The sequence below is a fragment of the Paroedura picta genome, unplaced genomic scaffold, assembly GCF_049243985.1.
Source record: "Paroedura picta isolate Pp20150507F unplaced genomic scaffold, Ppicta_v3.0 Ppicta_v3_sca21, whole genome shotgun sequence".
NCBI lineage: Eukaryota > Metazoa > Chordata > Lepidosauria > Squamata > Gekkonidae > Paroedura > Paroedura picta.
The window spans coordinates 19,557-42,946 of record NW_027518618.1 but is presented as its reverse complement, the minus strand read 5'-3'; the positions used below and the strand labels follow the sequence as shown (position 1 = coordinate 42,946).

At 51.5% G+C, this 23,390-nt stretch overlaps 1 protein-coding gene across 1 annotated transcript in view; it reads left to right on the top strand.

The window, feature by feature from the left end:
• MAP4K1 (mitogen-activated protein kinase kinase kinase kinase 1) overlaps positions 1 to 15,735 on the top strand; it is a 37,164-nt gene extending 21,429 nt beyond the window's left edge. The window contains exons 11-22 of the mRNA XM_077318701.1: positions 822 to 903; positions 1,707 to 1,826; positions 6,584 to 6,665; positions 8,434 to 8,492; positions 9,752 to 9,816; positions 9,932 to 9,976; positions 11,300 to 11,342; positions 11,609 to 11,777; positions 13,793 to 13,869; positions 14,297 to 14,381; positions 15,425 to 15,501; positions 15,667 to 15,735. Of these exons, the coding sequence (XP_077174816.1) occupies positions 822 to 903; positions 1,707 to 1,826; positions 6,584 to 6,665; positions 8,434 to 8,492; positions 9,752 to 9,816; positions 9,932 to 9,976; positions 11,300 to 11,342; positions 11,609 to 11,777; positions 13,793 to 13,869; positions 14,297 to 14,381; positions 15,425 to 15,501; positions 15,667 to 15,735 (973 nt within the window). The remainder of the gene's footprint in view (positions 1 to 821; positions 904 to 1,706; positions 1,827 to 6,583; positions 6,666 to 8,433; positions 8,493 to 9,751; positions 9,817 to 9,931; positions 9,977 to 11,299; positions 11,343 to 11,608; positions 11,778 to 13,792; positions 13,870 to 14,296; positions 14,382 to 15,424; positions 15,502 to 15,666) is intronic.
• The last annotated feature ends 7,655 nt before the right edge of the window (positions 15,736 to 23,390 follow it).

Sequence of the window (23,390 nt, the reverse complement as noted above, 5' to 3'; positions counted from 1 at the left end):
CAGATTGTGTGCGATGTTGTGCTTAACTGCAAATTAGTAGCGATTACAATTTGCCACACTCCTGCTACTTTGAACTCGTGCGGAATGGCCCTAGGACTGACTTGGAGGTTAAAACCCTGCCAGCCAATGAAAATCACAGATGAGAAGAAAGCTGACAAAACAGCTATATGCAAACAAAGATTCTCCTTTATTCTTAGGCATAAAAGCCAAAACGAGATCCGGTATTTCACTTGTTTTCAAGGAAAAGACTCTTTCTCAGTGGCTTATATTTCTGAAATCCCAATGATTTAAAAAAAATCAGCTGCTACAAGTATCCAGCAGAGCTTAGGTTCCAATATTTAAGTGGATATTTTTTATGGAGGTAGGCTGCAGTCATGCACTCCCCCACCCCCAAAAATATTGGGACCCAAGGCTTTGTAGAGTTGGACATTCACGGTGACTGATTAAGAACGTTTTTGTAAAATCATTGAAATTTCAGAAATAGAAGCCACTGAGGAAGAGTCCTCGCCTTGAAAACGAGTGAAACACCGGATCTCGTCTAGGAATAAAGATTCTTTGTTTGCATATAGCTGCTTCGACAGTTTTCTTCTCGTCTGACCTAGACGTTGGCCCTTTCCATTCTGTTCCATAATGTACCCCCTGCTGACCTGGAAGCTGCTATGACACCTGCTGGCCACCACTGCAGGTGGCGCCAGAGAGCAACCCAGCAGCCTCCTCTGGCAAACTCCTGCAACATAGAGAGTAAAGTGGCTACTAACTGCCCCTCCTGGATCGAGACCCCTGAATATCCCCCTCCCCCTTGGGTGCTGCCTGTTTTCCAGGACGCCGGCCTTCCACAACTTTGTCAAGTTGACACTAACCAAGAACCCCAAGAAGCGCCCAGGCGCCTCCAAGATGCTGACCGTGAGTACCGCTATCCCCAACAACCCCCCCTCAAAAAAAAGTGGTTGCTCTGCTACTTAGGACCTAACCGTGGTCAGTTAGCACTGCCATCTCCTGCCCAACACCACGTTCAAGGTGGCATCGCAGCCTGGCTGGCACTTTGCTTTGGGCAGGTCATTCTTAAACTATGCTGTACCAAGAAAAGCACATGACATTGAGGGGAGGCACTGCCTGAAGAGCCTCTGCTTGGCATACAGAATGTCCCAGGTTCAATCCCTGGCATCCCCAGTTGAAAGGACCTGGCAGGAGGGGATGGGAAAGACCTGGGGCTGTAGCTCAGGGATAGAATTTCTGCTTGGCATGCAGAAGGTCCCAGCTCAATCCCCAACACCTCCAGTTAAAAAGAGGCAGGCATGAGGTGATGGGAAAGACCCCCGCCTGGGACCCCAGAGAGCCATGAAGTGGGGCTGGATCTCAGCGGAAGAGCCTCTGCTTGGCATGCAGAAGTCCCCCAGTTCAATTCCCAGCATCTCCAGTTAGAAGGACCAGGCAGGAGGGGATGGGAAAGACCTCCTCCTGAGACCCTGGGGAGTAGCTGCTGGTCTTAGTGGACAATACCAAGTTGGATGGGCCGAGGGTCTTATTCAGTAGAAGGCCACAGTAGTTCACTTGTTTATGGCTCTGTACAAATGGCTTTGGAGGCATTTAATACAGTGACCGCATATGTGTGTGTGGGAGAGAAAATTACGCAGAATGTGACGAGGGAGAAGGTTGCTTTGCCCTGTGAAGAGTTCACAGAAACCATTTCCCCTTCCGTTCCCCAGCACCAGTTTCTGGCCCAACCTGGACTGAGGCGCTGTCTGACCCTCGACCTTCTGGAGAAACTGCGTCATCCTGAGCATCTGGCTGGCTGCAGAGGAGAGGTAGACGAAGAGGAGCAAGAGGTGAGATCTTCCGATTTTCCCTCTCTGAGGATTGCCGCCCGTAGACACCAACAAGACTCGTGATCGTAAAATCAGACTTCTTTATTAGGTAGCAATGGAGCAGCAACATACATACTTTTGCTTCGGATGGCTCCTCAGTTCAGATCCTATATTGCTTTTGGAGTACCCCTCCTACTCCCCCGCAAGGCCAGGCTTCACCTTGAGTTGCAGGTGGTCGGCATGAAAGCACTGGGGGCTGTCTTGAGGGGGACGGGGATTACAAAGGGTGTGAAAGGCTAGGAGCCCAGCGGGGCAGGGGTGGGGGAAGGTTACTGACCAGGAGAGGTGAGCTGCGTGTGAGAATCCCAGGACTTGGATGGCTGCTGCCTTACTCTAAACAGAAAGGGGTTGAAAAATGCAACAAACATTGCAACAGGGTGCCATCCTAGAGGAATGAAATCAAACAGAATCCAACAGAATCACATTAAACATGGCAAATCCCACAAGGTTTTTACACCCTCGCCCTTGAATCCCCATCGCTGTTCTTCTAATATTTCTTTAGTTTCTGGGATATTGGGTTCTTCTTGGCAACTGGAGAAGGATGGGGGTCTTACTGGGAGCAGCAGGGGGGCTGAGCTGACGTGAAGCAACATGCCTACTTCACTGCTCACGTGACCCGGAAGTGATATCACATTAGGGACATCGGGGTGACACTCTGATGTTTGGGCAAGAACTCTATGGTAAATTTAGCTTCTAAATTCTGTATTCAATTGGGTGTATCTTTCTCTTTCTCCCTTGCCTTTCACTTCCCTTCTCTTCTTAGCTATTTGTAAAGCTTCCTCAGACAGCCATTTTGATTTCTTGCATTTCTTTTTCTTTGGGATGGTTTTAGTTGCTACCTCTTGTACAATGTTGCGAACCTCCGTCTATATTTCTTCAGGCACTCTGTCTATCAGATCTAATTCCTTAAATCTATTTGTCACCTCTACTGTATATTCATTGGGGATATGATCTAGTTCAGTGGTCCCTAATCTTTTTATCACTGGGGACCAGTCAACGCTTGACAATTTTACTGAGGCCTGGGAGGGGGTAGTCTTTTGCTGAGGGACGTTGACGCCGCCTGAGCCCCTGCTCCACTTGCTTTCCTGCCGGCGCCTCTGACTTCTCTCTGTCCGCTGGGGGGTGCTGCCAGCAGCAGCTGTGCAGTGCCACACCGAGGGGGAGCCTCAGCCATGACAGCCACTGGAGAGCACCAAAGGTGAGCCAGCGGCAGAGTGGGAGGGCAGCCTCCAGGGAGGAGGACGAGGAGGAGCTGTGACCCGGTACCGACTGATCCATGGACCAGTTCCGGTCCCTGGACCGGGGGTTGGGGACCACTGATTTAGTTCATACCTGAGTGGTCTGGTGCTTTTCCCTACTTTCTTCAATTTAAGCCTAAATTTTGCAACAAGAAGCTGATGATCTGAACCACAATCAGCTCCTGGTCTTGTTTTTATTGACTGGATAGAACTTCTCCATCTTTGGCTGCAGAGCACATAGTCAATCTGATTTCTGTGTTGACCGTCTGGTGAGGTCCATGTTTAGAGTCGTCTCTTGGGTTGTTGGAAAAGAGTGTTTGCTATGACCATTGTATTCTCTTGACAAAATTCTACCAGCCTGTGGCCTGCTTCATTTTGTACTCCAAGGCCAAATTTGCCTGTTATCCCAGTTATCTTTTGGCTTCCTACTTTAGCATTCCAATCCCCCATGATGATCACATCATTTTTGGGCGTTGCTTCTAGAAGGTGTTGTAGGGCTTCATAGAACTGATCAACTTCATCCTCTTCAGCAGCAGTGGTTGGGGCATAGACCTGGATTACTGTGACGTTGAATGGTTTGCCTTGGATTCGAACTGAGATCATTCTGTCATTTTGAGGATTGTAGCCCAAGACTGCTTTTCCTACTCTCTTATTGATTATGAAGGCTTCTCCATTTCTTCCGTGAGATTCTTGTCCACAGTAGTATGCCTGATTGTCATCTGAATGAAATTAACCCATTCCTGTCCATTTTAGTTCACTGATTCCTAAAATGTCGATGTTCAGTCTTGTCATCTCTTGTTTGACCACGTCCAGCTTGCCTTGATTCATAGATCTGACGTTCCAGGTTCCTATGGAATAAAAACCTTTACAGCATCGGACTGTCTTTTCACCTCCAGTTACTTCCACAACTGAGCGTCCTTTTGGCTTTGGCCCAGTCGCTTCATTCATTCTGGCGCTACTCGTACTAGCCGTCTGCTCATCCCCAGTAGCATATTGGACACCTTCCGACCTGAGGGGCTCATCTTCCGGCGTCATATCGTTTTGCCTTTTGAACTTGTCCATTGGGTTTTCATGGCAAAGATACTGGAGTGGTTTGCCATTTCCTTCTCCAGTGGATCACCTTTTGTCAGAGCTCTCAGCTATGACCAGTCCGTCTTGGGTGGCCCTACACGGCATAGCTCATAGCTTCACTGAGCTACGCAAGCCCCCTTGCCACGGCAAGGCAGCGATCCTTGAAGGGGGACAGGAAGTAGTATTTTACTTTAAATCCAAACAACAAAACAGGGACAATGCTAAAAACCTCCTACCCCAGAGCATTGGGTAACCTCCCAGACCTTCCCGAAGGCAACAGCGAGCTGGGCAGTGGTTAGACAACAAATTGCAGTTCCATGTCTCCCCTATGATGTTGTATGTAAACTGCCCTGAGCCATATGGAAGGGCGGTATAGAAATCAAATCAAATTAAAAATAGAATAAATATTAAGCAGGAACACTAATAACTGGTGGCAATTGCGTATTCACGTTTCCATAGAACAGTGGTCCCCAACCTGCACCGGGCCGCGAAGGCCATGGCGCCGGGCCACGGCTCCCTCTCCCCGCCCCCCCCCCCCCGCAGTAAAAAACTTCCCAGGCCGCAAGCTTGCGGCCCGGGAAGCTTCTTACTGCAGGAGGGCGGGGAGAGGGAATCGGGGCCGGGCCGCGCCCGTGTGGGCGCGGCCCAATGTGTGGGCGCGGCTCGGGGGTGCGGCCCGATGCAGGGGCGCGGCCCGATGCAGGGGCGCGGCCCGATGTGCGGGCGCAGCTCGCGGGTGCAGCGCGGGGCGCGGCCCGCGGCCGCGGCCCGATGCGTGGGCGTGGCCCACGCGGGCCGCGGGCCGCGCCCCAATGCCCTGCCGGTCCCCAACCTCAGAAAGGTTGGGGACCACTGCCATAGAAAATATCCCAAACATGTAGGGTTGCCAGCTCTGAGTTGGGAAATTCTGGAGACTTTGGGAGTGGATCCAGGAGTGGGGGGGGGATTGGGGCAGGGAAGGGACCTCAGTAGAGTTTAATGCTATGGAGTCCACCCCCAGAGTGAGTAACTGATCCATGTTGCTTGGAGAAGAGCTAATTCCAGGGGATCTCCAGGACTCATCTGGAGGTTGGCATTCATACAAGCATGGAATGCTGCTTTGGACAAGTTGGAAATGTAGGCATATGTGCTGGCCTAGCCGGGCACACGCAGGGACAGTCCAGATAAACCAGGGGTAGTCAAACTGCGGCCCTCCAGATGTCCATGAACTACAATTCCCAGAAGCCCCCTGCCAGCGTTCGCAACCCTGTAAATCTGGGGTAGTCAAAGTGCGGCCCTCCAGATGTCCATGGACTACAATTCCCATGAGCCCCTGCCAGCATTTGCTGGCAGGGGCTCATGGGGATTGTAGTCCATGGACATCTGGAGGGCCGCAGTTTGACTACCCCTGCTCTAAAGGCATCCATGGACTACATGGACAGCATTCGCTGGCAGGGGCTTCTGGGAATTGTAGTTCATGGACATCTGGAGGGCCGCAGTTTGACTACCCCTGAGATAAACACACTCTTGGCCACTAGGGTCAATAGTCCAGTCCGGGTCTTAACAGTAGCTGTGGCAGACAAATTCCAAGGGAGAGTCGAAGGGGAAGTCAATAAGCAAGCCAAGGTCAACAACCGGAGGAGCAGAGTCAAAGCCAAACCAAGTCCAAATATCAAAATCGCAGTCCAAGAAGCCGTATCTGAGGTCACAAGGCCGGGAAGCAGTCGGGCAGAGCTTCGCTGAAGCACAGGCAGGTCAGAAACCGGGGTCAAGGCGACGGGTGAGCTTGTGCCCAGGTTGCATCCGTGCTGAGAGCCATCTCTGCCTTCCTTAAGTGCTCTCAGTCGCTCTCTGTTAAGTCAGCCCCAGCTGGGCCCCATCTGGCTTCATACCGTGCTCTGAGCCTGCCATGGCGTGCTGTTAAATTGCTCCTTCTGGGTTCTCTCCTATGCTGTGGTGAAGAGTCCGGGCTGGGAAGGGGTGTTGCTCCTGGCTGAGGTGATGCTGGCGCAGAGGGCATGGTGCCTACCTGGCTGTGTGTCCCTATCAGAGCTCTTCTCATCCAGCAGCATCTTGCTGCTTTGCCCCAGCTCCTCTTCGTGCTCCGAGGGGTCTGGCAGCAAAGCTTCTGGCATAGGCGCAAACGCAGCCTCTGGCAACGGGGGCAGGACAGCATAAGTCAGTGGGAGGGTTTTGCGTGACCCTAATCCCCCAATTGCACAGATAGCTCTGTGGGGAGGGAATGCAGAGAATGGTCCCGTTTTGGGGCAACTGATTTTCAGTCCCATCTCTGTGGTCCTGTCCTTTGGCGGCAAAGGGCCATCTAACGGTGGGGTTCCACACAAGTAAGAAGGGCCAGTGGTGGGTGGTTTGTGCTTCAGAGCTGCTCAGCCCCCCCTCCCTAACTAACCAGTCTTTTCTTGACTGCAGCCGCCTCCCCCTCCGGTGCCCCGAAGAATCCTCTCCAGCCACCGCCCAGGCCTCACTTCGCCCAGATTCTCCAATCCCCATGGTACGTCTGCCCCCCCTGCCCCCTCCCCCCCGTTGCACCCTAGCTGAATCTCTGCTGGTTTGGGATTTCAGCCCAAAGTTTATAGAAGACACTCTCCTTTTTACATCTCCCTGTCCCTCCCAACAGACCCCCAAGAGTGCCCAAACTGTGGCCAAACTGTGCCCAAACAGACGTCCATGGACTACAATTCCCATGAGTCCCCTGCCAGCATTTTCTGGCAGGGCCTCATGCGAATTGTAGTCCATGGACATCTGGAGAGCCACGGTTTGGCTACCCTTCCCCTAGACCACAGTTCCCCAAAAATGGTGATCATAGGTGCTGTTAGATCTGTGGTGGATCTTGTGGGTAAAGAACCACAGACGCCAGAATTGTTGCAGCTCTTTATTGGTGCCAGAACATGACACAAGCTGTACCAAGACCACACTGAGAAACCCACACAAAACTCCAACTAATATACCCAAAGCAGACAATAGATCTCCCTGCCAGTAAGGAATTACAGAGAGAGAAGTGTGGGACCCAGTGAAGGATGTAGAACAATAAGCAGACCAGAGGACACGGGGACATCTAAGTGGTAATGCAAAAGGGTAGCGAGTAGACACACAAGGAGTCTTCAGTCTTCAAAACAGAGCTTTTCTGTTAAAATAACAGGCTAAGGGCAGGGTGGGCGGAGAGTGGGCGTGGCTTGTCCAAGGCAGGGACCAGTTGGTATACGCGAAGTGTGTCCCTATTGGGCCCTGCATCGGACCTGCCCTCCCACTCTGCCCACCCAACTCTGCCCACTCAGCATTGCTGCCAGATTGTCCCTGGCTGCTGACAGTGCCACAGGTAAGTGCGGGGGGGGGGTGACTGGAGGGGAAGGCTTTGATCCCCCCCGCTGCACTTATCAGTCAATTTAAAATGGTGCCACGGCCGGGAGCTGGCTCCTGGCTGCGATGCCATTGCAAAGTGACAGGGCAGGCCCCCTCCCTCGTCCCCTGTCATTTTAAAATGACGCCACGCCCAGGAGCCAGCTCCATTCTTTCTGTCTGTCAGTCCTTTTCTCTGTCTGTTTTTATGTCTGCCTTTCTGTCAGTCTGTCTGTCTGCCTCTCTGCCTGCCTTTCTTCCTCCCCCCACCCCCTGGGCATTCCCTGTGATTTAGGTGGGGGTGGGTAAGTGACCAAGAGGTCTCTCCCTGCCTCTGTAGCCATGCCTCCTCCGGCTAGCACCCACTGCATTTTGGCATGCAGCAGGCATTACGGCTAGTTTATTTAATAAGAAGTGCTCTTTAATGATTCCCAAACCATTTTGCTAATCTGCGCTTTACCAAGGGATTCCAAACTCTGACATCTATTAGCCAACAACCCGGAATACTTCAGCAGCCAAACTTCGGCTCACGAGGACAGGTCCACCTGCAGCTACACAGAGCTTGCTGGTGTCTCAGTGTCATCTGGATGCTTATTGGTCAGCAAGTAATGCATTCATTTTGGACTCCTCTCTTGAATCGGTTGAGTTTTAATTTAAATTTTTTTTTGTAAATCTTAAATTATTATGTTTGATATGTGATCCACCCTGAGCCTCCAGGGAGAGCGGACTAGAAATGTAACAATAATAAATGTGGGCATGCCAGCGTCATAGTTTGCCCAGGGTGTCAACATACCTTGGCCTGCCCTTTGGCGTTCTAGCCCCCACTTTCCCCACAAACACCCTTCCTGGGGGGGGGTTGTTCTCCTCCTTTCCCCCTCCCACCCAGAGACTGTGCGTCTGACTTTCCCCAAATCTTGTTACAGCTCAGCATTTTGGCCACAGCTCTAGTAGCAGACCTGGGCTGGATTCCTCCCCAAAAAAGGTACCTCTTTCCTTCTCTTGCCCACCCTGGCATTGCAGGGCTGCCAGTTCTAGTTAGAGACATTTTTGGAGGTGTGCGGGTGGAGCCCAGGGGAGGGCAGAGGCCCAGTTATAAGGCTGTGGAGACCACGTTCCCAATGCGCCATTTCCTCTGAACCTTGTCATCTGGAGATGAGCTTCCATTCCAGGAGATCCCCAGGCCCCACCTGGAGGCTGGCATCCCTAGGAGGGGAGGAGACAGCTGAGGATGCAGGTTCTGGTATCGTTTTCTGGCGCTTTGCTTCCTTAGCATCATCATGCTCTGAAATCAGAGCCTAGGAGCACCTTTAAGACCAACTAAGATTTATTCAAGTTTTATATGCATGCACCCGAAAACGCCTTGAACAAATCTTTGTTGGTGCTTGCACTCCAAAGCTCACGCCTTGAAAAAATCTTTGTTGGTCTTAAACGTGCTCCTGGACTCTGATCTTGTGGTGCTACTTCAGACCAACATGGTGACCCACTGGAATCTGTCATGCTCTGAAGTTTTGGGAGGAGCTTCCCCAGTCTGTCTTGGAATAGCTTGGGGACGGCGACCGGACAGACTATTCCAGGTGGAGTCAAGTGGGTAGCTGTATTGGTCTGAAGCAGCACAACAGAATTTGAGGAGGTGTGCCTGCACATGCAAGCTCACACCTTGAATAAATCGTTGTTGATCTTAGAGGTGCTCCTGGACCCACATCCTGTTGCAATTCCAGGTGGGGAAATTTCTGGCACTTTGTGGGACGGGGACACAGGAGAGAGGTTTGGGGACAGGAAGGCAGGAAGGGGGACAGCGCCAAATGATCCACTCTCCAAAGCTGCCGTTCTTCTCCAGGGGAATTGATCTTTGCCACCTGGAGATTGGTTGTAATTATGCGCCCCCTCCAGGCTCCACCTGGGGGTTGGTGACCATAAGTGATGGTAGAGGAACTCAGTCCTGTAGTTCATTGGGGAAATGCTTTTTTTACCCGCTTGCAAATGTCGTGGGAGGATAGGATATTATGAAATACAGGCAGGCACGGCTGCAGGACAAGTCATTGCTGTGGCATCCTCCAAAGAATCTTGGGAATTGTAGTTTGGCAAGGGTGCTGAGAATTCTGCACTGGAGACCCCTGTCTTTCCCCCCTCCCTGCTCCCAGTAAGGCACCTTCCATCTGTCCCTCCGGAAACCCGGTCTGAGCAGGGCACAGACTGAAACCAACCTGGAAATTGAGTTTGGCCTGTGTTTTCTACCCGTAGGAACTCCCCGCGGATCCCGGCTACGGCACCGGCAGCCACCTGTACAGCTCTGCATTTAGCACCAGGTACAGGAAGAGGCATGGGCTGCTGGTTCACCCCACAACTTCCTAGGCATCATTTGGCTTGACCCCTTTCTGGCCATCGTGCCACATGGTTTTCCTATATATTTTTTAAAACCAGGGATGACACATCGGACTCCGACCACGATTATGACGACGTGGACATGTAAGTGGCAGATGCTTCCATAAAAGATTCATCTCAGGTGGGAGTGAAACCTGCACATTCTAGCTATGATGACCATGTGTCCTGTGAGTTATGCTAAATGGCCTTTGATAACATGTCGCTAACCACTGGTTTAAGCCGCAAACCCGGCTTAAAAGGGATGTTGGTGGAGTTGGAATATGCACCAGAATATGTTCAGAAAAGAAACAACGATTTACAGAAAGAAACAGAGACCTAAGTAACTATTCTAATGGTTGTCTGCAGTCATCCTTATGTTCAACTGCTGTTCTGGAGACAAGCATGGAGGAAATGTGCTCAGAATGCAGGAAATCTCCTGTTGAGCCAATCAACTGAAGGAGATAATATGAAAATCATCAGGAAGATCCTATCCTAACTATGCAAAATACACATCTCCTCTGATGCCCCCTGTACGACACCCTTTAAATTCTGCTCAATTATGCTCATCTTAGGTTTTGCAGATTCTCACAACAAGGAAAAGCTCTGGCAATCTTGAATTTGGCCACAGAGAAGGAGGGGGATTGGGAAAGAATCAGCAGAAAGCGGAAAGAAGCCACTCCGAGGGTTTTAAGAGGGTAGACAACAAATGTTGCCCAAAGACGTGCTGCTTGCTTGTTGCCTGCTGAGCCTGTGTTGTCAGAGGGTCTCCCAGAATCCTCACAAGGGAGGAAACAGGTTCTGCTGGCTCCTCAGTAGCCCCTCCAATGAAAGTAAATGAAGACCCACAGGCTGGATTCCCATTGGCCAAATCAAGTTGGGAAATACCTGGGCATTTTGTGGGTGGGCGGAGCTTGGGAGGGGAGGGACTTCAGTGGGGTACGGTGCCCCAGAGTCCACCTGCCAAAGCGGCCATTTTCTCCAGGGGAACTTCTCTCTGTCGCCTGGAGATCCATGGTAACTGTGGGAGATCTCCAGCCACCACCTGGAGGTTGGCAATCCTACATGGGTGTGCAGAAATTGGGCCCGGCAGGGCAGGGGACAAATTGCTCAGCGGAGAAAAATGAGGGCTCATCTACTGACAGCAATCCTGACCCTAGGAGTACCTGGAAATGACAGCTACCGCTCTAGGAATCCCCAGGAACTCTGTGGTTGGACTTTCCTCTGAGTAGAGGAGGTCTTGTCTTTCTCCCCAACCACAGCCCTCCCACCACTTCCAAACCCTGTCCTCCGCCCTAATTCAGGTTACACGTTGACTGTCTTGCAACGCACGCCTTGCGGGAAAGAGCCTGTCTTGGATCTGTAAATTGCACAGCAGTGCTGTGCACTCACCTTATGCTGAGGAATCTTAGGTGTCTGTTTACCTTTCAGTGTCACCTCAACTTTGGATCTCCCTCCTCCGCTGCCCCCCAAGGTGAGTCTTTGGTGGTCTCCAAATAACGCCCCCTTCCTTCTCACATGTATGAACACACCAAACAGAAGTCAACCCTCTGGTGGCAGACTGGTTAGTGGGCAGCCCTGGCCCCAGCCCCCAATCACCCTTGCCCTCTTCCCCTCCTGGAGGGTGATGCCCGTGAGCCCAGCCACTGTCTGTCACTGGCCCCGATATTTTACCTTTTATTCACGCTGATCAAGTACCTATAAAGTGAGCCAACTCTCCCTCTACCTCCCCCTCCACAGCCCAAGCTTTGGACCTCCTCAGAAGAGTCTTTGGCTGACCGATCCCCCTTGCGCTGCTCAGGCAAACCTGGATCTTGGGGACGGTCCTCCAGTGGGCCTGTGACAGGCTGGACCTCTCTGCAGACGGGGCACATGGAGGCTCATGCATCCCACCTTAGCGCCAGATCAGGTATGACGTGCCCCGGGAAAATTGGCAGGCTAATTTCAGGGCCAGCAAGCCCACTGTGCTCCCAAGCAAAGATGACTTAGCAGAACTGAGAAACCGTAGCATGTCCAGAAGAGGGCTAGGAAGGTGGTGAGGGGTTTGCAGACCAAAGCATATGGGGAAAGGTTGAGGGAGCTTGGTCTGTTTGGCCTGGAGAGGAGACGACTGAGAGGGGATTTGATAACCACCTTCAAATGGTTGAAGGGCTGTCATAGAGAAGATGGAGCAGGGTTGTTTTCTGTTGCCCCAGAGGGTCAGTCCAGAACCAAAAGGTTGAAATTAATTGAAAATAATTTTCGGCGAAACATCTGGAAGAAGTTCCTGCCAGTTAGAGTGGTTCTTCAGTGGAATAGGCTTCCTCGGGAGGTGGTGGGTTCTCCTCCTTCGGAAGTTTTTAAACAGAGGTTGGAGAGCCATCTGACGGAAGGGCTGATTCTGTGAACTGAGGCAGGTTGTGAGTGGGTGGGCAGGAAGGGATGTGCCAGTGTTTGCCTCTTGTGGCCCTTCCTTGCCTCCCCAGGGAATTGCTGATTGCCTCTGTGGGATGGAAGATGAATTTCTCCAGGCCAGGCTGGATTCTGGAGACTTTTGGTGATGGGGGGGGGAGGACATTTGGGCATGAAATTGGGGTCACCGTGGGTGGGCAGTAGTTGTGAGTTCCTGCATTGTGCCGGGGGTTGGACTAGATGACTCTGTAGGACCCTTCTGTCTATGAGAATTGGAGACTCGGAGGTTGGGAGGGATGAGATCCTCCCGCCCCTGAACTCACTGCTTTTGTTCCAAAGAGAAATCTTTGGTCTTGACCTACAGCCCTGTCCTGCCTGCGGAAACGCCAGCGGACAGCACCTTCTGCCAGAAGAAGTGCTACCGTTTGCAAAACAGATGTGCCAGGATCTCTCCGATGCCCCTGTGCCTTGGCCTGAATGCAGATGTGAGGCTGTTCGCAGAGCCAGCCAGTTGACAAGCAGAGAGCTTGTTCCCACCTGCCCAGCCTGCCCACCAGTGTAAAGGAACTGCGGGGAAAGGAGGGGGGCAGACAGACAGACTGGCACAGGGAATCCTGGCCTTTGACAAAGGGGTTAAGATTTCGTGTTGATAGGAGGGGGCTTGGAGTCAAGGAGGCCCATATGTTCAGATCTGCCCAAGATGCATTCAGTGGTCGTAGGCTGGCCTCTCCCCACCAACCCTGCAGTGCTGCCAGACTCCCATGCCAGTGGGGTGTAGTGGTTAAGAGTGGCAGCTGCTAATCAGGAGAACCGGGTTCTATTTCCCTCCCCCAGCCAGCTGGGTGACCCTGGACCAATCACAGTTCTTTCTGAGCTCTCTCAGCCCAATCCACCTCCCAGGGTGTCTTGGGCTAGTCACTGTCCTCTTAGAGCAGTTCTCACTGAGCATTTCTCTTAGAACTCTCTCAGCCCCACCTCCCTCACAGGGTGTCTGTTGCAGGGAGAGGAAAGGAAGGCTATTGAGCCTCCTTCTGGGAGAGAGAAGCGGCATCTAAGAACCGACTCTTCTTCTCCTTCAGTAATCTCAGGGCTCTCTCAGCCTCACCCACCTCACAGGGTGTCTGTTGCAGGGAGAGGAAGGGAAGGCAATTGGAAGCCACTTTGAGCCTCCTTCGGGTAGAGAAAAGCGGCATCTAAGAACCGACTCTTCTTCTTCTTCAGTAATATCAGGGCTCTCTCAGCCTCATCTCCCTCACAGGGTGTCTGTTGCAGGGAGAGGAAAGGAAGGCTATTGGAAGCTGCTTTGAGACTCCTTCGGATAGAGAAAAGCAGGGTACAAAAAACAGCACTTCTCCTTCTTCATAGGCTAAATATTATTATTCAAGTAACATCAAGTAACATTTAAGCTCTGCCAGACTAGCTGAACCCAAACGGCACGGACAGCAAACCCCTGGCGCCATTTTGTGGGGCAGTGGATCCTTCCAGGGTCTCCAAAGCCTTGGGAAGGGCTGATTCTTGCTCTGCCCCCTACAGTCCCTGAGCTGCGGCTGGTTCAACAGGCGGAAGAGCCCCCCCTCCTGCCCCCCAAGAAAGGGAGGAAGCCAAAACCAGTGAGTACCGTCCTCTTCTCTTTTTCCAAGGAGTACACATCTTCTGTTTCTCCCCGGAATTAAAATCAGGGTGAATCTCCCTCTTGTATCCCAAAATGTTTGGCTTCCCAAGTGTTAAGAGAGAATGACTCCAGTTTACACATCCTCACAAATTGCCGCTCTGCACGAGCGGCACGTGACTCATTCAGAGCTCTGACAAACAGCCTCCTTTTGCCGATCCTGCTGCCTTCGTGCCTCAGAGATATCTGAACGAGTCGATTGCCCTGGAGTGATAGACTGCCCTTCCCTAGGGGAGGCTTGGTTGGGAGAAAGCAGGACCGGGATGGGGAATCACACAGAGACACTGCGGGCAAAGCGGTGTGCTTTGAACATACATTGGCCTTTAATTGGTTTCATTGGGGAATTGCTTTCTGCCCTCTCTTTCCAGGACAGGACGGTCTTCAGGAAAGTCTTTAACGAGTGTCCTCTTCATGTCACCTCAGCTACGTCTTGGGTTCACCCCAACACGAAAGGTGGGTGGGGGGAAGGAGACCCCGGAGGGAGCAGGGGAGTCTCTCTCTCTCCCAGCCTTCTTGCTGGCTGCTTGCCAGCATCCCTCGAGCTCGCCAAGATTTTGTCCTGCAGTCTCTGCCTTGGTTTCTCCGGACAGGAGCTCTCCTTCTCCTTTGGCCCAGCCGTTTCTCCTTCAGCCCTTGCTCCTCTGCCCTCACCCCAAAGCCCTCCTGCATTCCTGCAGCCCGGTTCCCCATGCTGCCATCCCACGGGGCTGTGGTCGGCATCTGTGAAAATGAGAACCCGAGGGGGGTGGCCTGTTGTGGGGAGGGAGTGTTTCATAAATTTGGGGTCCCTGCCCTGAACTGGACAGCCCCCATTGTATGATATCTTTGGGTTTCAGATTTGGATCCTTCTGAATCTTTGAACTGTTAGGCCAGGGATTCCCAGCCAGGGATCCGCAGACTCCCATGGGAGTCCATGGAGGGGGTCTGCGGCCTTTCCCCTCCTGCCTTAATGGACCTGGCCACAAGCTATGGAAGGGGCCACCTCTGTCCGGAGGGCTTGGTGGTGATGCTGTGGGTGTAACAATCAAGGGGGGGGAGTTGGTTGTGGCGTGGCAGGGGGGTCTGAGCTAACCTCAGCTCCAGCCCTTCTTTCCGGCCTACAAGAGGTGGAGTTGCCATAATAGTAGTAAAGGTGGGGGAGGGAGCGAAAGGAGGGCAAAGGGTGTGGGGTGGTGATGTCACTTCTGTGGGCGTGACAGGGAGAGGTGGCCAGCTGACATCACTTCCTAGCGTTTGTGAAGTCTGAAGATGTATTTCAGGGGCTCCTTCACAGATTTAGAAAGGCTGCTTGAGGCTGATCCTGCACTGAGTGGAGGGTTGCACTAGGTGGCCTGTATGGCCCCTGCCAACTCTATGGTTCTGTGACTGGGAAATCCAAAGTGGGAATTTGAATCTCCAATGGAAGGGGGGGGGGGGAGTCTCAGTATGAATGCGGATCTAATCCAATATCTTGAGCAAGTCATTTCCCACTTTTCTGTCCACACCATGCTCTGCAGAGCCTCATTTAATCCTGTGTGCCGAAGAGGGAATCTTTGCCTTGAACCAGAGCGATCTTGAGCCAATCCTGGAGCTGGTAAGAGAGTTGGGGTACTGGGGTGGGGTGGGCGGGAGAGGAGGCCTGAAGGACCCTGGGGACAGGGCCAAGAGAAGGACAGCTAGCTCATTCGAATGTTCGTGACCAGGAAACTAGACTTTAAAATGCAAGATCTCATGGCTCGTCTTAACTTATCCTTTGCAGCCAGTTGCCCCTCTGCGTGCTCAGTGTCACGATACGGTCTTGGCTGAAACAGGTGGTGTTTATATCTAACCTCCAGGTGGGAAAACAAACCAATGACCGCTCAGTTGTAGGATAACCCAACCAAGGAACAAAATACCGAATTGAGGTTCCCAAATAAGCTGCGGTAGATGGAACTGGTTGGATTGGTTTTTCAATGAACTTCCTAAGCAGCCATCGTCTGTATTTATAACATGTTGAATATGTCAACTGTATACCAAATCCAAAATCAGAAAATCAAAAAAATTGCATACTGATATTACCATTAGGTAAAGGTAAAGGTATCCCCTGTGCAAGCACTGAGTCATGTCTGACCCTTGGGGTGACGCCCTCTAGCGTTTTCTTGGCAGACTCAATACGGGGTGGTTTGCCAGTGCCTTCCCCAGTCATTACCGTTTACCCCCCAGCAAGCTGGGTACTCATTTTACCGACCTCGGAAGGATGGAAGGCTGAGTCAACCTTGAGCCGGCTGCTGGGATTGAACTCCCAGCCTCATGGGCAAAGCTTTCAGACGGCTGTCTTACCACTCTGCGCCACAAGAGGCTCTTGATATTACCATTAGCGGTAGTATAAATAACAATTCCGCACATGATACATATAGTGAAATGCCTACCTTATGAAGACGCCATAATTTTGGTATTTTCCATGAGGTTGCCATCCTCCCGTGTCCATCCAGCAAACCTCAAGCAACATCCATGATTTTAAAGCACTAGTTGGGGAATCACATAAAATGGATTCCGCAAACTATGTAGCACAGGAGAGCAACCAGCAGGCCACTCACTAAAGAAATGTATGGAGACGAAGAAGCGCAATCCCTGCCTCCAATGTCCCGCCCTCGCACCCGCCTCCCCTCTCCCAGGGATGTTTTTTTTAAAGCAAACTGCCTGGAGCAATGAATAGGTGTTCAATAGTGCAGGCAAAGCAAAAAATAATTTTCCCCCAAAGTTATCACACAAAGCATGCCTCTCACACAAAGTACCCCCACAATCAGGAACGAGATTAATTTTTTAATGATTCCAGATTCGTGATTCCATAAGGGGTGGCATTATAAAAACCACGTTGCATCTATGATTAGATGCATCTATGATTAGATGCTTAGTCGTTACAATGGAGAAGTTTTTAGCGGACATTGCAAGCACTTTAAAACATTGCGAAAGGGGATTGGCTGCCTGGCTTGGCTGACAGGTAAAAGAGAGTTGCATGTAAAGCGTGTTGCTCTCTTCCGCCATTTCAAGCAGGCTTATGGAGTGTAAGAAGCGAGAAAAGGTGGCAAACAACAGCAAGAGAGCCAGAAGCTGAGGAATAGCTGGAGGCGAAATCATTTTTAGTGCTACGCCATTTTTCTGGCGTAACGCTAATTTTTTAAATGTGCGGAAATGCCCTAACTTTAAAAAGGTACTAAAAGATAATTGCATCACGCAGGACAATTTCAGTCAAAAGTAAAACGCTATAAGTTGTACAAAGAGAGACTTATCCCAAAGTCATGAAAACATAATCCTAGAGTAAGATGATGGTTGGGAATCTCCTCTGGGGGACCCCATCTGCCAACAGGAGCCTATGAAGTGACTTTGGGTATAGCCACATGGTCAGCACTGGTCATGGTTAGATATACCATATAAGTTAAACATGCAAGTTACATATAACATAATTTAAAGGAGAGAAAGGACATTTTATATAAATACTGTGTATTTATTGGCTGCTGAAGAAGTCCATCAAAAAAGCAGTTCAACAGGCGTGGTTTTCTCCTGTTGAACACACCAAGGCCAGTAAGCGGCATCCCTTCCGCTCCAGACAACACAGGTGAGCTCTTTGTGATGTCATGTCCGTTGCTCTGCACTTACTCTCTGGAGGTGGGCCCTGCTGTCTGATTTATAATGTTTTTAGAGATCCCCCCCCCCATACCAAGGCCAGTATGTGGCATCCCTTCCTCTCCAGGCAACAGAGGTGAGCTCTTTGTGATGTCATGTCCGTTGCTCTCCACGTTCTCTCTGGAGCTTAGCCCTGCTGTCTGACTTATAATGTTTTTAGAGTTCCCCCCCATACCAAGGCCACTATGTGGTATCCCTTCCTCTCCAGGCAACAGAGGTGAGCTCTTTGTGATGTCATGTCCGTTGCTCTCCACGTTCTCTCTGGAGGTTGGCCCTGCTGTATGACTTATAATGTTTTTAGAGATCCCCCCCCCCCCATACCAAGGCCACTATGTGGCATCCCTTCCTCTCCAGGCAACAGAGGTGAGCTCTTTGTGATGTCATGTCCGTTGCTCTCCACTTTCTCTCTGGAGGTTGGCCCTACTGTCTGACTTATAATGTTTTTAGAGATCCCCCCCCCATACCAAGGCCAGTACGTGGCATCCCTTCCTCTCCAGGCAACAGAGGTGAGCTCTTTGTGATGTCATGTCCGTTGCTCTCCACGTTCTCTCTGGAGCTTAGCCCTGCTGTCTGACTTATAATGTTTTTAGAGTTCCCCCCCATACCAAGGCCACTATGTGGTATCCCTTCCTCTCCAGGCAACAGAGGTGAGCTCTTTGTGATGTCATGTCCGTTGCTCTCCACGTTCTCTCTGGAGGTTGGCCCTGCTGTATGACTTATAATGTTTTTAGAGATCCCCCCCCCCCATACCAAGGCCACTATGTGGCATCCCTTCCTCTCCAGGCAACAGAGGTGAGCTCTTTGTGATGTCATGTCCGTTGCTCTCCACGTTCTCTCTGGAGGTGGGCCCTGCTGTCTGATTTATAATGTTTTTAGAGATCCCCCCCCCATACCAAGGCCAGTATGTGGCATCCCTTCCTCTCCAGGCAACAGAGGTGAGCTCTTTGTGATGTCATGTCCGTTGCTCTCCACGTTCTCTCTGGAGCTTAGCCCTGCTGTCTGACTTATAATGTTTTTAGAGTTCCCCCCCATACCAAGGCCACTATGTGGTATCCCTTCCTCTCCAGGCAACAGAGGTGAGCTCTTTGTGATGTCATGTCCGTTGCTCTCCACGTTCTCTCTGGAGGTTGGCCCTGCTGTATGACTTATAATGTTTTTAGAGATCCCCCCCCCCATACCAAGGCCAGTATGTGGCATCCCTTCCGCTCCAGGCAACAGAGGTGAGCTCTTTGTGATGTCATGTCCGTTGCTCTCCACGTTCTCTCTGGAGGTTGGCCCTGCTGTATGACTTATAATGTTTTTAGAGATCCCCCCCCCATACCAAGGCCAGTATGTGGTATCCCTTCCTCTCCAGGCAACAGAGGTGAGCTCTTTGTGATGTCATGTCCGTTGCTCTCCACGTTCTCTCTGGAGGTTGGCCCTGCTGTATGACTTATAATGTTTTTAGAGATCCCCCCGCCCCCATACCAAGGCCAGTATGTGGCATCCCTTCCTCTCCAGGCAACAGAGGTGAGCTCTTTGTGATGTCATGTCCGTTGCTCTCCACGTTCTCTCTGGAGCTTAGCCCTGCTGTCTGACTTATAATGTTTTTAGAGTTCCCCCCCATACCAAGGCCACTATGTGGTATCCCTTCCTCTCCAGGCAACAGAGGTGAGCTCTTTGTGATGTCATGTCCGTTGCTCTCCACGTTCTCTCTGGAGGTGGGCCCTGCTGTCTGATTTATAATGTTTTTAGAGATCCCCCCCCCCATACCAAGGCCAGTATGTGGCATCCCTTCCTCTCCAGGCAACAGAGGTGAGCTCTTTGTGATGTCATGTCCGTTGCTCTCCACGTTCTCTCTGGAGGTTGGCCCTGCTGTATGACTTATAATGTTTTTAGAGATCCCCCCCCCCCCATACCAAGGCCACTATGTGGCATCCCTTCCTCTCCAGGCAACAGAGGTGAGCTCTTTGTGATGTCATGTCCGTTGCTCTCCACGTTCTCTCTGGAGGTGGGCCCTGCTGTCTGATTTATAATGTTTTTAGAGATCCCCCCCCCCATACCAAGGCCAGTATGTGGCATCCCTTCCTCTCCAGGCAACAGAGGTGAGCTCTTTGTGATGTCATGTCCGTTGCTCTCCACGTTCTCTCTGGAGCTTAGCCCTGCTGTCTGACTTATAATGTTTTTAGAGTTCCCCCCCATACCAAGGCCACTATGTGGTATCCCTTCCTCTCCAGGCAACAGAGGTGAGCTCTTTGTGATGTCATGTCCGTTGCTCTCCACGTTCTCTCTGGAGGTGGGCCCTGCTGTCTGATTTATAATGTTTTTAGAGATCCCCCCCCCCATACCAAGGCCAGTATGTGGCATCCCTTCCTCTCCAGGCAACAGAGGTGAGCTCTTTGTGATGTCATGTCCGTTGCTCTCCACGTTCTCTCTGGAGGTTGGCCCTGCTGCCTGACTTATAATGTTTTTAGAGTTCCCCCCCATACCAAGGCCACTATGTGGTATCCCTTCCTCTCCAGGCAACAGAGGTGAGCTCTTTGTGATGTCATGTCCGTTGCTCTCCACGTTCTCTCTGGAGGTGGGCCCTGCTGTCTGATTTATAATGTTTTTAGAGATCCCCCCCCCCCATACCAAGGCCAGTATGTGGCATCCCTTCCTCTCCAGGCAACAGAGGTGAGCTCTTTGTGATGTCATGTCCGTTGCTCTCCACGTTCTCTCTGGAGCTTAGCCCTGCTGTCTGACTTATAATGTTTTTAGAGTTCCCCCCCATACCAAGGCCAGTATGTGGCATCCCTTCCTCTCCAGGCAACAGAGGTGAGCTCTTTGTGATGTCATGTCCGTTGCTCTCCACGTTCTCTCTGGAGCTTAGCCCTGCTGTCTGACTTATAATGTTTTTAGAGTTCCCCCCCATACCAAGGCCACTATGTGGTATCCCTTCCTCTCCAGGCAACAGAGGTGAGCTCTTTGTGATGTCATGTCCGTTGCTCTCCACGTTCTCTCTGGAGGTTGGCCCTGCTGTATGACTTATAATGTTTTTAGAGATCCCCCCCCCATACCAAGGCCACTATGTGGCATCCCTTCCTCTCCAGGCAACAGAGGTGAGCTCTTTGTGATGTCATGTCCGTTGCTCTCCACGTTCTCTCTGGAGGTGGGCCCTGCTGTCTGATTTATAATGTTTTTAGAGATCCCCCCCCCCATACCAAGGCCAGTATGTGGCATCCCTTCCTCTCCAGGCAACAGAGGTGAGCTCTTTGTGATGTCATGTCCGTTGCTCTCCACGTTCTCTCTGGAGCTTAGCCCTGCTGTCTGACTTATAATGTTTTTAGAGTTCCCCCCCATACCAAGGCCACTATGTGGTATCCCTTCCTCTCCAGGCAACAGAGGTGAGCTCTTTGTGATGTCATGTCCGTTGCTCTCCACGTTCTCTCTGGAGGTTGGCCCTGCTGTATGACTTATAATGTTTTTAGAGATCCCCCCCCCCCATACCAAGGCCACTATGTGGCATCCCTTCCTCTCCAGGCAACAGAGGTGAGCTCTTTGTGATGTCATGTCCGTTGCTCTCCACTTTCTCTCTGGAGGTGGGCCCTGCTGTCTGACTTATAATGTTTTTAGAGATCCCCCCCCCATACCAAGGCCAGTACGTGGCATCCCTTCCTCTCCAGGCAACAGTGGTGCGCTCTTTGTGATGTCATGTCCGTTGCTCTCCACTTTCTCTCTGGAGCTTAGCCCTGCTGTCTGACTTATAATGTTTTTAGAGTTCCCCCCCATACCAAGGCCACTATGTGGTATCCCTTCCTCTCCAGGCAACAGAGGTGAGCTCTTTGTGATGTCATGTCCGTTGCTCTCCACGTTCTCTCTGGAGGTTGGCCCTGCTGTATGACTTATAATGTTTTTAGAGTCCCCCCCCCCCCATACCAAGGCCACTATGTGGCATCCCTTCCTCTCCAGGCAAAACAGGTGAGCTCTTTGTGATGTCATGTCCGTTGCTCTCCACTTTCTCTCTGGAGGTTGGCCCTGCTGTCTGACTTATAATGTTTTTAGAGATCCCCCCCCCCATACCAAGGCCAGTATGTGGCATCCCTTCCTCTCCAGGCAACAGAGGTGAGCTCTTTGTGATGTCATGTCCGTTGCTCTCCACTTTCTCTCTGGAGGTTGGCCCTGCTGTCTGACTTATAATGTTTTTAGAGATCCCCCCCCCCATACCAAGGCCAGTATGTGGCATCCCTTCCTCTCCAGGCAACAGTGGTGCGCTCTTTGTGATGTCATGTCCGTTGCTCTCCACTTTCTCTCTGGAGCTTAGCCCTGCTGTCTGACTTATAATGTTTTTAGAGTTCCCCCCCATACCAAGGCCACTATGTGGTATCCCTTTCTCCCCAGGCAACAGAGGTGAGCTCTTTGTGATGTCATGTCCGTTGCTCTCCACGTTCTCTCTGGAGGTTGGCCCTGCTGTATGACTTATAATGGTTTTAGAGTCCCCCCCCCCCCATACCAAGGCCACTATGTGGCATCCCTTCCTCTCCAGGCAACAGAGGTGAGCTCTTTGTGATGTCATGTCCGTTGCTCTCCACTTTCTCTCTGGAGGTTGGCCCTGCTGTCTGACTTATAATGTTTTTAGAGATCCCCCCCCCCCATACCAAGGCCAGTATGTGGCATCCCTTCCTCTCCAGGCAACAGAGGTGAGCTCTTTGTGATGTCATGTCCGTTGCTCTCCACGTTCTCTCTGGAGGTTGGCCCTGCTGTCTGACTTATAATGTTTTTAGAGATCCCCCCCCCATACCAAGGCCAGTATGTGGCATCCCTTCCTCTCCAGGCAACACAGGTGAGCTCTTTGTGATGTCATGTCCGTTGCTCTCCACGTTCTCTCTGGAGGTTGGCCCTGCTGTATGACTTATAATGTTTTTAGAGATCCCCCCCCCCCCCATACCAAGGCCAGTATGTGGCATCCCTTCCTCTCCAGGCAACAGAGGTGAGCTCTTTGTGATGTCATGTCCGTTGCTCTCCCCTTTCTCTGTGGAGGTTGGCCCTGCTGTCTGACTTATAATGTTTTTAGAGTCCCCCCCCGCCCATACCAAGGCCAGTATGTGGCATCCCTTCCTCTCCAGGCAACAGAGGTGAGCTCTTTGTGATGTCATGTCCGTTGCTCTCCACGTTCTCTCTGGAGGTTGGCCCTGCTGTCTGACTTATAATGTTTTTAGAGATCCCCCCCCCATACCAAGGCCAGTATGTGGCATCCCTTCCTCTCCAGGCAACACATGTGAGCTCTTTGTGATGTCATGTCCGTTGCTCTCCACGTTCTCTCTGGAGGTTGGCCCTGCTGTATGACTTATAATGTTTTTAGAGATTCCCCCCCCCCCCCATACCAAGGCCACTATGTGGCATCCCTTCCTCTCCAGGCAACAGAGGTGAGCTCTTTGTGATGTCATGTCCGTTGCTCTCCACTCTCTCTGTGGAGGTTGGCCCTGCTGTCTGACTTATAATGTTTTTAGAGATCCCCCCCCATACCAAGGCCAGTATGTGGCATCCCTTCCTCTCCAGGCAACACAGGTGAGCTCTTTGTGATGTCATGTCCGTTGCTCTCCACTTTCTCTCTGGAGCTTAGCCCTGCTGTCTGACTTATAATGTTTTTAGAGTTCCCCCCCATACCAAGGCCACTATGTGGTATCCCTTCCTCTCCAGACAACAGAGGTGAGCTCTTTGTGATGTCATGTCCGTTGCTCTCCACGTTCTCTCTGGAGGTTGGCCCTGCTGTATGACTTATAATGTTTTTAGAGATCCCCCTGCCCATTACAAGGCCTGTAAGCGGCATCCCTTCCTCTCCAGGCAACAGAGGTGAGCTCT